We start from the raw sequence: 14,216 nt of genomic DNA on the forward strand, positions 1-14,216 counted from the left end.
AAAATTGAATGAGTCTTTTACAATATCTATATTCAATTATTAGGTATTATTTGACTCGTGATAAGTAACGAGTGATACCTTTAGAGAATCTCCAGGGTGTAAAGCGGCAGCAACGGCTCTTTTGAGACTGTCTCCTCTTTTTCTCACTTCAGCTCCTTTACTACCCCACCCAAGGCGGGCTTTTTGATTGACTTCTTCCTGTAATTTTAGGAATACATTGTTACAACAATGTGTAATTGTTACAACAACCTAAAATGTGTCAACTGATTATTGGACATTAAATCAAAAGAATAAGTCGCAAGCTTCAGAGATTAAGGAATTTATATATTCAGCCAAAGTTATTTGTACAACGAAGTCCGAGATCGAGTCAACAAAGCCTCTCAAGTGTCAGAATGTCTAAAAGAGATAATATGGAAAAATAAAAATATGCGAGCTGACAACAAAGTGAGAATATAATATAAGTATGTGTGATACCCATCTAGTCATATTCCGTAGAAACACAAACGGACACCACGAGAATGATGAACTCACTAAGAACATCAGAGCTGAGGTTCCTCAGATCTATTACCGGAAACACTGTGCGCGACCGGGTCAGAAATGACTTTATACGGAAAACGTGCAAAATCAAAGATATAGTGCTCTGGAGCAGATCTCGTAGAAGATTCTAGAGATGACACATGAATATAATGAGCAGCGACAGACTGCTATCCATAGGAGTTCAATAATTGACTTCCGAACGGCGCCCACTGGAAGACCCCCTAAGCGATGTAAGGATAGTTGAGCCTCATCACGGGAGACTGAGTAGTCTAAGTAGAACAGATCGTCAGATCTACAAGAAGACAAAAAAGAAGAAAATTTTCTACTAAAAACAATAAACAATTTTAATATCATGAAGGGACTTAAGAAGCGAAATGTAAATTTACGCATTTATATTGCATATGCCATTATGCCTTAAACACATAACACAGCATTAGATTTTCTAGTCCTGTAATTAGTAATTCATGACCTTAACTTTAAAATACGGATCTGATCTGGAAAGATGCACAAAAGTAGTCTGTTAAGAGAGAAGCCCAGAGGCAAAGAGGAAGTTCAATTGATTAACTTATTCATATATTACCAAAAAATAAAAACGTATCCCTAACTCTATGAGGCCAAGAGCCCTGTGTTGAGTTGGGATACAACATAATGGAAAGTGGAAGCATTTATATTATTAAAGAATACTAAAAATAAAAATTATTACGTTGACATGAATTTTAATAAACATTTAGACTTAATAGTATATAAATCTATTTAATGTCTCGCAGCAGTCTCCTACAATGGTCTCTTCCCTTAGACAAAAAAATCCAAACTTGTTATTTGTGAATCGTGTTCATTTTTCAAAACATGTTTTACAGCCAATTTCTATGAACTTCCTTTAAGAAAGTTCACCATCCAAACAATGTTGATTATTTTATTCAAGAGATTTAAGCCAATCTTGCCTTTTCTGTCTTATCCTTCTGTGCTTTGTTTGGTTGCATTTCTCTAACGGCGTCAAGCAAGGCAGCTAATTTGGCCCTTGCCTCTCTTCCTCTCTCGCCACCTGTGTTAGCTGCTAATTCCCTTACAGCTATTCTCAGAGACTCTGTAGCTTGGGTGCATGGCTGGCCAGCCTCGATGCTCTGAAACATGAAGTAAGAGACCATTGTATGAAAAGAGGAGGTCTCATCGAAATAGCCATAGTGCATAATAAATATGACGTATTTTAGCAACAGGATTTGTATCTTCTTACAATTTAGTAGTTAACAAGTAATTAAAGTTGTTAAATAGAAATATGGAGATACAGAAGTATGCAGTTAGACTAACCAGATTGATGGAATCTAAATGTGTGCAGATGGTTTCTTCTATAGCCAATAGCGGTTTTCCGGTTCCTTCTTTAGTATCTGGACCAGCATTGCTTGGCAAAGGGCGCTCAAAAGCCATAATACTCCACCTGAGAAATGAACAAAACTGTTAGTAAGAAATGTATTTGACAAAAATATAAAATGACCTTACCTCTTTTTAGAATTGCCACAATAAAATGAGTCATTCAACATGCCCAAGTTTATGTAATTTTTGTAAAAAAAATAACAACTCGGCTAATGGGTGATTTATTATTTTACCTGTCCAGCATTTTGGCTGAAGCTTGTTCATATCGTTCTAGAAGTAAGGGGAGATGAGCATCATCGTCACAAGCTGCGCCCCAGCCTAGTACCCGAGCCAGATCGTTTCCAGTTCCCAGAGGTAAGACGGCTACTTGGCACTGTTTCTATCAACACAAAAACAGAACATTCAGCTATCAGATACTAACGACCATTTAGGTGAACTCAATCAATAACATATCTAAAATTTTAAATAATAATTTCTTTCTGCATAAAGATTCCAGGACTACCAGATCACATTGAAGCTCCTTTGGGCAGTTATTCTCGTTTGTCAACGAGCAATTTTTCCATATGAAGGCATCGTCAATCGGTTTTTAAAATTTATGTTGTATGTACATTCATCTTTTTATTTTTATTTTTATCTCAACTATAGGTACTTCTTAACACTGTTCCTATCTTTTATTTCTTCAAATTGTATTTTTTAAAATTTATGTTGTTTATATACTCATTTTCTTTTTTTTATACCAACTTTACTTCTAAACACTGTTCTACCTTTTATTGCTTTATATTGTATTTTTAAAATTTTATGCTGTTTATATGCTCATGTTTTATATAATTTCCATGTATGTAAAAGCCTTACGGGCTTGAAAAATAAATAAAATTTAAAAAAATAGTAATTACTTTTGGTATTTTTTACAAATGTTTTTTTTATTGATATTTTCTACTAATATATGTGTTTTTGTTTTAAATATATTATTTTAGTTGAAATTATTTCACTGTTTGCAAAACAAAAAAAAATTACATCCCTATTCTTTCCTTCCTTGTTTCTGATTTTGGTTTAATAAGAACGAATCCTTGTACCCATTTCTGGGGCAAAAAAGAGTAAAATGTTGGAGATACTGACGTGCATGTTGAGGTTGTCTATCTCGGCCAGGACCCACCCCACGGAGCCGTCCCCGCTGCAGACCAGAACCCTGAAGGGGTCCAGGTGACGGAACAGCTTCAGCCCTGGGGCTGGGCCTCCTCCCCCCGTCAGGTCGAACACCTGAGCGGGGTTCAGTAGCTGCTTGAAGCGCCGGAGAAACTTCACGCCTTGATTGTCACCTGGAAACATTTCAATACGGGACGCGTTCAAACATCAATGTGTAATTCTTTGTTACTGCTTAATTGATAACTTGAATTTTGTAAGATGCGAGAAAACGAATAGAAGTGGACTCTTGGGCCTGACTCAATAAACAAAACTGTCTTTTCGACAATTTGGCCAACGAAATTTTAAATTGCCCCTTGTGTCAGAGTTATCAACAAACGCTTCAGTAGCTCAATCTTTCTAAATATTTTGACATTTAATATTAGGTGTCCACGGATGTTCCACTGTGATCGCGAATACGATAAACAACCATGGTGAGAAATTGTTATCACGTCGCTTATTATTACGTCAATAGTTATTTGTGATTGAGCTACAAGGCCCGTATTACACTGGGAAGTCAACATTTGTCTTCAATTTTATCTTCAAAGTAAAATTAGGTTTTCTGTATCAAAAATATAATATTTATACAATTCTAAACATGTTCAATTACAGGTTACCGAAGAAGATACTCTGATTTTTCATAGAAGTATACACATTTTAGACTGCGCCTAGTGTTGGAGGGGGGTTATGGCGCGTTACAACACCCCACAACAATGCACTTCTAGAAAAGTATTTTCAACGCATTAAGTCACTGGTCACAATGATCAATAAAAACGACAGAAGAGCCTTCAATACGCCTTACCATTCTACAATACGACACACCAGACCTCAACACAACACACGGGGACAGTGTAATCCTAATTTAACTGTCGCTAAGAAATTTCATTTGAGTTTTTTTTCGTCCGTCATCTTTATTAAGTTCCTAAAGTTTTTCCACCAGTTAAGTAAATTAATGTAAGTTTGTAATATGTACCTAATTAATGTTAGTTTGACTGGATGGCTACTATCAGGTAAAAATCCTGAAAAAATAAATCGAGCGAAGAGTCCACCTTGTTGTGTAGTGGTAGTCTTATTCGCCTATCATATCTTTTGTTTGTTTTTTTTTTGTTTTTTTAACCATAAACATAAGAGGTAAAACAGAGTATTAAAAAAATAAAGCATAATTACATAGCAATGAAAGACATATTAATAGTAAAAATAGTAATAAAAAAAATCCCACAAAAGCATGGCCTGTTCGTGGGTATACAAAAAAATGTTAATGAATTTTTGCTCCTATAGTAAATAATGGGCAGTTATAATATTTTTGTGTAACATAAGAAAGAAAAAATAAAAATTCTGTAAAAGATTATATGTTTTTTTTTGTAGTATTTAAAAAGGAAATAAAAATATTAAAAAAACATTAAAGGGCAACAAAATATATCATAGGAAAAAAGAGTGAATATCTTCAGTTTGAATCCAGGATAGTGCATGTTTTTTAAAAGAAGGAAAATTTTGAAATTTTGGAATCAATGAAATATTATCAGTAAAAAAAGAATTGAACATTTTTGGGCCAATAAAATTGGGTCCTGTATTCGATTTCTGGCAATATTATTTTTATGCACTTAATGATGCATAGGGTACTGCATTGGTATATCAACCGCGGTGTTTCTTTATTTCTTTTTGTTACAAAAAGGTAAGCAGAATGAGTGTAAAATTTTGATATTAAAGGTGGTTCTACACTGTAATACATGTTCCTGGATGGGCACTTGAAGCGGAAGACTGATCACTTTATCTTATTCCATGTAACAAAAATTAACTAGATACGCTTCGATCGGAGCGCTAATGCAGTGCCCTGGGTGCATGTACCACTAGGTGCGAATAGGGAAATAATGATGACGAATCAACGTATCCTCACCGCTTTTGGAGTTGACGAAGACGAGTAGAGGGCTGGCGTGGGGCGGCCGCTCCGGGCGCCACGCGTCGTCTGCCGCCGCGTGCAGGGCCGTCGGCGGCACGAGCGACACGCGCCACGGCGGCAGCGGGCACGGCGCGCGCCAGCTCGGCCGGCACGTGGCGTGCACGGCCGCGCGGCACCACAGGCAGCGCCAGTCCTGCAGCCTGAGGGAGCACGTGAGATAGGGTGAGTGGAAGATTGAGATCAAGAGTGGGAGAGAGAGTGAGTGTAAGTGAGAGATTGAAAGCGAGAGTAGTAGAGAGATCGAGTGTAAGAAGGAGATTTAGAGGGGGAGTGGAAGAGAGAGTGAGTGTAAGTGAGAGATTGAAAGCGGGAGTAATAGAGAGACTGAGTGTAAGTAGGAGATTTAGAGGGGGAGTGGAAGAGAGAGTGAGTGTAAGTGAGAGATTGAAAGCGGGAGTAATAGAGAGACTGAGTGTAAGTAGGAGATTTAGAGGGAGAGTGAGAGAGAGTGTAAGTGAAAGATTGAGAGCGGAAGTATATAAGAGAAAGATTGTGATAATGGGAGGTTGAGAATAGGAGTAGAAAAGAGTGTAAATGAAAGGTTGAGAGCGAGAGTGTAAATAGGAGATTGAGAGCGGGAGTGTGAGAGATAGTAAGTGAGAGGGAAATTGTGAGTGAGAGTTGGATATTTTTTATGTATTATTTAAACGGAAGTTGCATTGTTGTTTTGTTAATAATGTATAATATATATATTTACTTCAAATATGTAATAAATCTATTTTTAGTGAACTAAACAATACTATAATTTCGAATTTGAATTTGTTAGTGCAATATTGAGAGTACAAAGAAAATAACAAACAGAGTGGAAGACTACTTGGAGTCTGAGTCTGAGTCTGAGAATGAGTATTTGTTTCTCTATACCCACATGCGTGTAAACACATCAAACTTATTTTTATGTCTAAACTAAACTTGTACAATATATTATTGTCGATTGTCTTAGTTGCGTTTGTTGCGTTTTTGCTAAAATCGACGAAACGGGTTGCATGAAAAGGGTAATACAAAACAAATCATTTTGTAAATTTTCACGAAAATGAAGCATTGAATTTACTTTAAACTTAACTTTTGCTGGTGCTTCTGTCCCTTAGCCTAGCCTATCTTACCTCAAAACAGATCCGCATGTTTTATCACAGATGGCGCACTTAGAGGCAACTGGTAGGTTCCCTTCCATCCACTGGTGGGGCATTGAGATGTTCTAGAAAACAATAGTTTATTATTCAGTTTTAGTTATTTATATGTTGTGCTTATAATCTTATTATAAGGGTTAATTTAATGTATGTATCCCGTATTATATGTATATATATATTTTAAATTTATTTATACATATCATCATATAACACATTTTTTTTGTACACTTTGCCTAGCTAACAAGGGTACATACCCCGTTCTTAGCTAGGAAATTACATTTTAATACATGATAATTATTTACAAATTAAAAGAAAGAACAGATAAATAAAATATAAACTTACAAGTAAACACATATTGATACATACACAAATACATACATATACATACATCCATACATACATACATATATATATTTATTTATTTATACTTTTACATTGTTAGTATTCTTTTTTTTATACATAATAATGTTCCCTCGTGGGGTGTCCGTGCCGAGGGAAACATTTTACAAAATGTGAAACATGTCTTAAATTAGCTATTTAACAAAGTTAACATAATTTCTTATTTCTCTCTCTTTCATTCCCACACGCACATGTATCCTTTCCCTCATTCATTCACGCATACACACATTCACATACACATGAATACAAACGTCACACAAATACAATTACTAAACTTCTTTTCTTATATATTATGTGTCATTATATTTACAGTGGATTTTTTTAATTGGCTTTAGTATTGTTAAGATTTTTCTAATTATTTTATTTATGTAATAGCTGTAAAAATCCCAAATAAAATGAAATAAATAAATAATAATAACAACAAAAAAAACGTAATTAATCCAATTACCCTAATTATCATTAACATAATAAACAATAAAAAACTAAAATATTCATAAAAAACATAACCAATTTATATAGACCAATAAAACAAAATTCATAAACAGTACACATATTTTACCTATTTGGCATAATCCACTCATCGATACGTGTGCAACCCACACATATATACACACATACACTCATACATATACATACACATACCCATGCGCATACACATGCGCATACACATACATACATACATTAAATATATAAAATTCAATTGATATATACGAAACTTAATGATTGCCTTTTGTATTTTTGTTATTATTTTTTATATTTTATTTTCAACATCCTGTAAGAATATCAAATCCGCGGCATGCATCAACTACTATTACTCCCTACGACCAATGTCATAAAAGAGCGAGGTCGACACTTTCCTCAGCTTGACAACACTCCCGCTTTTCCACAGTTCTAGCGAAAAATTATGCACCTTCTTGCCAACATAAAAGTGTGCCTCGATGCCAGAACAGTGTTGACCCCTTCACTTAGCATCAGATTCCTATTGGAGTATCTTGTTTTATGATTGTGGTTGACGCTTGGGATTTGTCTCTGTTTATGTGTGTAACCACTACTGTTCTCAATGTATTACTGTTGAATAATATTAAGTACTCTGAATTCTTTGAACAGCAAGTCACTTTGATAACGAAATGTTTTTTTTTTTAATTACTCGGATTAAAGATTACTGTGCAATTGTTACCGGTTCAAGGGTGGTTTTTGAGCAAACTATCCAACCAATTGGACCATAAGTCGACACAGAATTTGCCAGTGCATGGTATAGGTGTTTTAGGTCCTGGACTTATATTAGTATATTTCTGAGTGAATGTATGTGTATACCATAAATTGAGAGGAACCGTTGCCCCCCCAAAGAGTTAACTTCTAAACAATCAATGCCTTTTTAAAAAAAATAATAAAAACAGCTGTAAGTTAATTTATAATTTTAGTAACCAGAAGAAATATTTTTTAATTAACTTGTGTTGACTGTAGTGACCTGAGATGCGTTCGACGTTCATTCATTAAAAACTTCTAAAAAATTGCGACAAGCTCACACACAACCTTTCTCTTGCGCAGTTATGCACGGACTGAAGTAAAATACAGTGCGTTTCATTTAATTCTGAAATAAGGAACTACGCAAGTCTGTTGGTATATAAATAAATAAATAAATGAGTAAATAAATATATCAGAAAATTTTAAACGAATTATTTGGTCCATTGGAATCTCTAAGAATTACAAAATATCAAATACCCCGTGACAAATATACAAAGAATTCATTTACGATAAAGAAATAAAGAAAAAGAAAGACATGTAATTTAATAAGATCAGTAAGCAAGACTCACGTATAATTTTAATATAATGAAAAGCGACATAATTATCAAGCAATCATTTCCTAACCTCAGGCCGCCTAAGGTTAACGATGAAAAGATCATTAAAGGTTAAATTGTGTTTGTTGCTAAAGCTAAATGTTTTTAGTCTTCTGTATTTGGATTTTTTTGGGCCATATGCCTGTATAAGAACGCACTCACACGCTGTATTTTAACCGCTTGCAACACCAAGCGTAAGACGCAGACCGGAACTGCATGAAATCGGCATGATTGAGGCACTTTAGATTCTTCGTGTCCCTCGTTGACTCCAGTTGGTTTTGCGTTTTGCTCTTTCTAAGACTTTCAAATACCCACTTATTATAAACTTATGTCGCGATTAATTTATTCAGTGTTGTACTTAATTTAATAACTTTTTGTATAATCTTGTATTTATCTATTATCTATTAAAACCTCAGCACAATGTAAGTGAATTTTTCATTTAATTTTACGTAACCTTACAACAAAACTGCGGTAAGTAAAGCCAACTATGTCATTCAAACAAAAGAGTTCACTACACCTGTTTACCCGACCATGCAGAAAAAGATGCAAATAATCACACAGTTTGGAAATAAATTAGGTAAATAAACAGTTTAAACCTGATTATAGTACAGAAATAATTAATAACTCCCAAGATTTTCATGGTAAACTAATTTTCGAATTACCAAGGATTAATTTGCAGATGAATTTCCATCTTTCTTTGTTAAATCGTCTTTATTATTTTTTCTCCACCGAAAATTCCATTTATTACATTCCCCAGTAGTGTAATAACATTTTACATTAGATTTAAGGTTTCGCAGCGGGGGAGGCAATGAGACAATAGCTCAGAATTTGCAGAATATAAGGAATGAAAAGAATATTATTATCGCGTGAAACCAGCGAAGAGTGAAGGAACAGTGTCCTTTTATAAAGAAAATATATTGTGGAATTTTATTAATAAATTCTCGTTCAATTTCTATACACGCTAATTCCAAAGACAATATACAGGATGGTCGGAGAAGTGACGTCCGAAGGGAAAATATAGGTGCCTCATATTGGCGAGGTATCCGAATCACCCCCATGTACATATGTTCCGCGATTTTGCGTAGTTTTTGAGTTATGATTTATTAAATGAGTTTTTCAAAATTTTCGACCGGATCGGTTTTTATTTATTTTTTTAATTTCTGAAAGGTTTTTTCAGGATTTGTAACTCAATTGTTTTAAATAGTACTTTCACGGATAAAATAATCAACTTCGTAACATTAATTAAAGCTACAAAAGTTTTGACCTAAAATGCAGAATTTAAGTTTGAGCGAGTCAGACTTGAACTTACAACTTAAAATAGCAAATAGCAGTTTATTGTCACTTATTTGAATGTTTCTGTTAATGTTTTATCTAATTTATTTTAATTAATTAATTTATTTTAAGTTACATTGAGAACATTACAGAGTACCCAATTAATTCTCAACACATTACAAAATATACATATCAGCTTCATTAAATAGAAAAGAGAAAAAAATGTAGATTGTCATGTAAAATTGACATATATATTACAATTTGAAAATTGGCCTTCTAAGAGTAATCTCACTGTCATGAAATATATCGACATCCGAGGCGATACGATTGAATAACACGATTGCTCTACCTACCGGCATAACCATTGGCAGGTTGGTTCTCCATCGTGGTAGGTAGAACGACCTGTGTTGCCATTGTCGAAGATAATTATCAGGGACAAATAGACCGAATTCATTCAGAATATCGGAATTATGTATGCGACCACAAAGGAGTTGAAGAAAGTGAACACCCAAATGAATATTCCTTCTCCCCAACAATGATTGGTAGCCCAGCATTTCTAGTAAGAAGTCAGCCGGGAAAAGCCACCGGTAAAATCCATACTCTCTGAGATACAGATAACGCAGAAATTTATTCTGTACCATCTCTATCATAAAGGAATACGTGGTTATATATTGGCTATTTAAAATGATCTTATTATCCAAGAATAATATAATCTCAAAAACGTGAGTGTCAATTTAATTGCCTTACTATATGTCCCGTACCTTGGGCCATCTCACAGTACCGTATCTTGGACCATGACCAAGGATGGATGGATTTGGATCATGTAGAGCAAATGGACAGCGAAAGAACGTCTAAAAATATTAACAATGCGAATGTTGATGGACGCAGATAAAGATTAAGACCGAGAAAGACATGGTATGACTGAATCCAACAAATACTTGAAGATGGACATGTTAAAAGTCAGAATAATTGGCGCGCGTGAATGAGAAGATGTATGAATGTAGAGGAAGTGAGATACGTATGCAAAGATTGAGTGATGTGGCGTTCTATCCTCTCTGCCTACCCTTATAAAGAAAAGGCGTGATAGTTTGTATGTTGTTGCATGTATTTTTTATTATATTAGCTCTATTTATATTACCTTAATTTTAAGATGTATTTTTTTAAGTGTATTTTTGTAATTAAAATTCTATGTAAATATATGCTTGGAAAAATAAACAAATAAAAACAAATTTCAAAAATTGCATGCCACCCATTCATAAAATATATGTTGATCTATCAATGTTTTCTTTTTCATATGTGTAATGCATCTTATTTTTAAAATGAACATTATAACAAACATAAATAGGTAGTTTTACTGACTACTACTACTACTACTCCTACCATCTCGCCATTTCCCCGCAGGGGTAGGCAGAGAGAATGGACCACCACACACGTCTATCCTGGCATACAATCCTAGCCTCTTCCATATTCATACATCTTGTCGTACATGGCCTTCGGTTCTGTCTGCTTTTGACATGACCAGACTTAAGATTTTAGTTTATTTGATCATGCCACGTTTTCCTTGGTCGTCCTCGTCTCACGTTGCCGTTCATTTTCGCCATATATACTTGTTTTACCATTCTTTCGTCGTCTATTTGTTCTACGTGACCAAACCATCTCAGAGACCCTTTCTTAATCTTATCAATTATGCTTGACTCAGATTTACACTCTCGCCTGATTTCATCATTCGTAACCCTGTCATACATTGATTTCCCACACATTCGTCTAAGAGATCGCATTTCAACCGCGTTCACTCGGCTTTCATCCTTCCTCAGCCAGTTCCGTGTTTCACTTCCATACATAAGTGTTGGGACTAAAACTCTGTTGTGCACTGCCAGTTTAGCTTCGATTGACATATTTTTATTAGAAATTCCTGTGCTTAGTGCTCCGTTCATTTTGTTGCCCGCATTCACTCTTCTTTCAACATTTTTTTTTACTCTTCCATCTCTTAAAAAAAAAGATGCTTCCCAGATACACAAATTCTTCTCTTTGCTCGAGACATTCGTTGTTTACATTTATTATGCAGTCAGTAACCTCACTATCCCTTTCAAATACCATCACTTTTGACTTGCTTTCTCCGAAACCCCTGTCATGCTTTACCGCTGTGGCGCAGCTGGTGGCCACTGGTTTTGGGAGGAAATGATTGCAGGTTTGTGTTGGCATTTCCTGGATGCAAATGCTTACAAAGTTTATCTTATAATTGGTTTATTGATCCTTCTCAACTGGCCGTGACAAAATATTTAAAAAACACCCACATAAATGGAAAATATCTATTTTAAAAAATATTTTACTATTTGAAAATTTAGAAGCTCCAGTAAAGACTAAAAATCCCTTCCTCTGGTAACTGTAAAATGGATTTCTTTCATATAACGCCAGGACAATAAACAAAAGTTTGTAGAAATTTATTTGAAAGCTTAGAAAATTAATTGAATATAATTTAGCAGAGCGACATAAATTAGGGCTCACAATGGTTCCCTTTCGGGGCAGCTATCATTCAGGGCGGGAGAATCGTGTTTGCAATCCCATTACGTAGACTTATAGCACATTGTGCTATGTCATGAAACTTGGCTAAAAGGAAGAAACATAAAGATGTTGAATATTAAAAGAACCGTTCTTTATAAAACTTCCTTATAACATTCTTTGAAAGCATTTGCAGCGGAAGAGCCGAGCGGTTCGATGGATATTTGTTTTAATATAGTTGTAACGACAGTATTTTGCAGACGCCTCCCCGAACACTGTGCGAAAAAGACAACTGATAGCCGGATCCGTAATCTAAATTTGTTACAACAGAGAGGGAAAACATATACGCTACTATATACCTGCGTGAAAAATTTCAACGCTTATCAGTTTATGGTTTACCTCTTCGTTCTTATTCTCAAGGCACTCTCTTAATACCCATCTACAATTCCTCTTTCTACTCTCACTCAAATAGTGTCCATGCGGCTTGACTGGGGAATCATCTCCCATCCACCATCAAAGATGTTACTACATAATCTCTGTTTCAATCACGTCTGAAGAAACATCTCCTTTCCCTTCCTTAATCTCTCCTCCTTTCCGCTTTCCTCTTTCCTCTTTTTTCATTTTTTTTTTTGGGACGAGGTTGTCAATTTTTTTAAAGTTCGAGGCAAGCAAAAATTTACAAATCTGCTTTCCTTCCATACTTTTACTTTTATTTGCTTTTTATATATCTTGATAATTTTTATGTTTTTTTTTATTATGTATTTTTGTATAATTTAATTTAGTACGTACTATTATTTGGCATATGATTTATTGCTCCTATTTCTTATATTTCTTACTATAGTATTGAGTGAGTTTCTAGAAAACATATCTCAATTATCATTTCAATTATGCTTTTATATATATATTCTTTTTCTGTTGATTTAAATGACACAACATTGTTATTTATTGTGGCTTGACACGGGCATAGCTGAAAAAGCCTTAATAAGTTCATAAATATTTAAACTAGTGTAATTTTGAATGAATAAATAAATAAATAAATAACTTCCATGTATGTAAAAGCCTCATGGGCGTGAAAAAATAATAAAATAAAAACAATAAAAAATATGTGTGAAACATGCTATTCTCCGTCGGGTCTCACGCGGCTGGTTTGTTTATTTGGAAATTATTGTAATAATTAACAGACTTAAGTGTTCCTGCTTTGTCATGGGAGGCCTGTCATTCTATACCGACTTAACCGGCATAGCGTCCACATTTTTTTTTATTAATTTAGTAACTCACATAATATTTATACGTTAAGTAACACTACATTTTATGTGTCTGGGTAAAAAATACCAGAAACTACATTAAAACCCTTTAGTGGATGGCACTTTGGTGAAAGGGTCACTAACCTGCGGCAAAAACAGAAACGGATATTTTCAGGTTTTGTATTTTTCTTTTTTTATTTACTACTTGCAAACCCGGCAAAATCCAAAATCTAAGAAAAGTGAGATATTAATTGAAACTTATCATACTAATTTTTTTTACAATAATTATAACATTGTCAATTAAAAATACGGCTTTATTTGTGAGAACTTGACTTTTAAATTATCGTGTTTGTTGTAGACATGGCAACCTCTCCTTGTGTATTGTAAAGTTGGAATGTATAAAATTAATTTTCTTGTTTTACTACAGTTTCTTGACATAATCATGCTTATGTCATCACTCCTTATTCATATATTGATTTTCGTGAAGTAAAAAAACCTATTGTGCTGGTTTACTCGTATCCAATTTTTTGGTGTTTATTTTTTCAATTGCAAATCGCTTTAAAAGATCTAGCTGCGAAACGTGAAAAAAATATGAATAGTATTAAAGACCGCTGGCAATTAGGCAATAGATCTGCCATAATGACTCTTTTAAAGAGCGATTATATTTTTTCACTGGCAATTAGTCGAGATTACGTTCATTTTGCGATTAATTACCGCGTATTAAGGGCGAATCGCCCAATACTAAATTTTGCGATTTGAGTTGAATCGCTAATTATTTTCCTCTAGCCAGGGCCGCATT

At 34.4% G+C, this 14,216-nt stretch overlaps 1 protein-coding gene across 1 annotated transcript in view; it reads right to left on the bottom strand.

Annotated features, from left to right (window-relative positions):
• Nucleotides 1–14,216, bottom strand: part of LOC148277466 (diacylglycerol kinase eta) — a 97,880-nt gene that overhangs the window by 19,924 nt on the left and 63,740 nt on the right. Inside the window, exons 5-11 of the mRNA XM_088232859.1 lie at nt 6,142–6,233; nt 4,979–5,181; nt 3,022–3,221; nt 2,139–2,284; nt 1,843–1,969; nt 1,479–1,658; nt 79–198 (exon numbers count right to left, since the gene is read on the bottom strand). Of these exons, the coding sequence (XP_088088985.1) occupies nt 79–198; nt 1,479–1,658; nt 1,843–1,969; nt 2,139–2,284; nt 3,022–3,221; nt 4,979–5,181; nt 6,142–6,233 (1,068 nt within the window). The remainder of the gene's footprint in view (nt 1–78; nt 199–1,478; nt 1,659–1,842; nt 1,970–2,138; nt 2,285–3,021; nt 3,222–4,978; nt 5,182–6,141; nt 6,234–14,216) is intronic.

The sequence above is a fragment of the Micrasema longulum genome, unplaced genomic scaffold (genome assembly GCF_059751315.1).
Source record: "Micrasema longulum isolate JH-2025_06_02 unplaced genomic scaffold, ASM5975131v1 h1tg001030l, whole genome shotgun sequence".
Taxonomy (NCBI): domain Eukaryota; kingdom Metazoa; phylum Arthropoda; class Insecta; order Trichoptera; family Brachycentridae; genus Micrasema; species Micrasema longulum.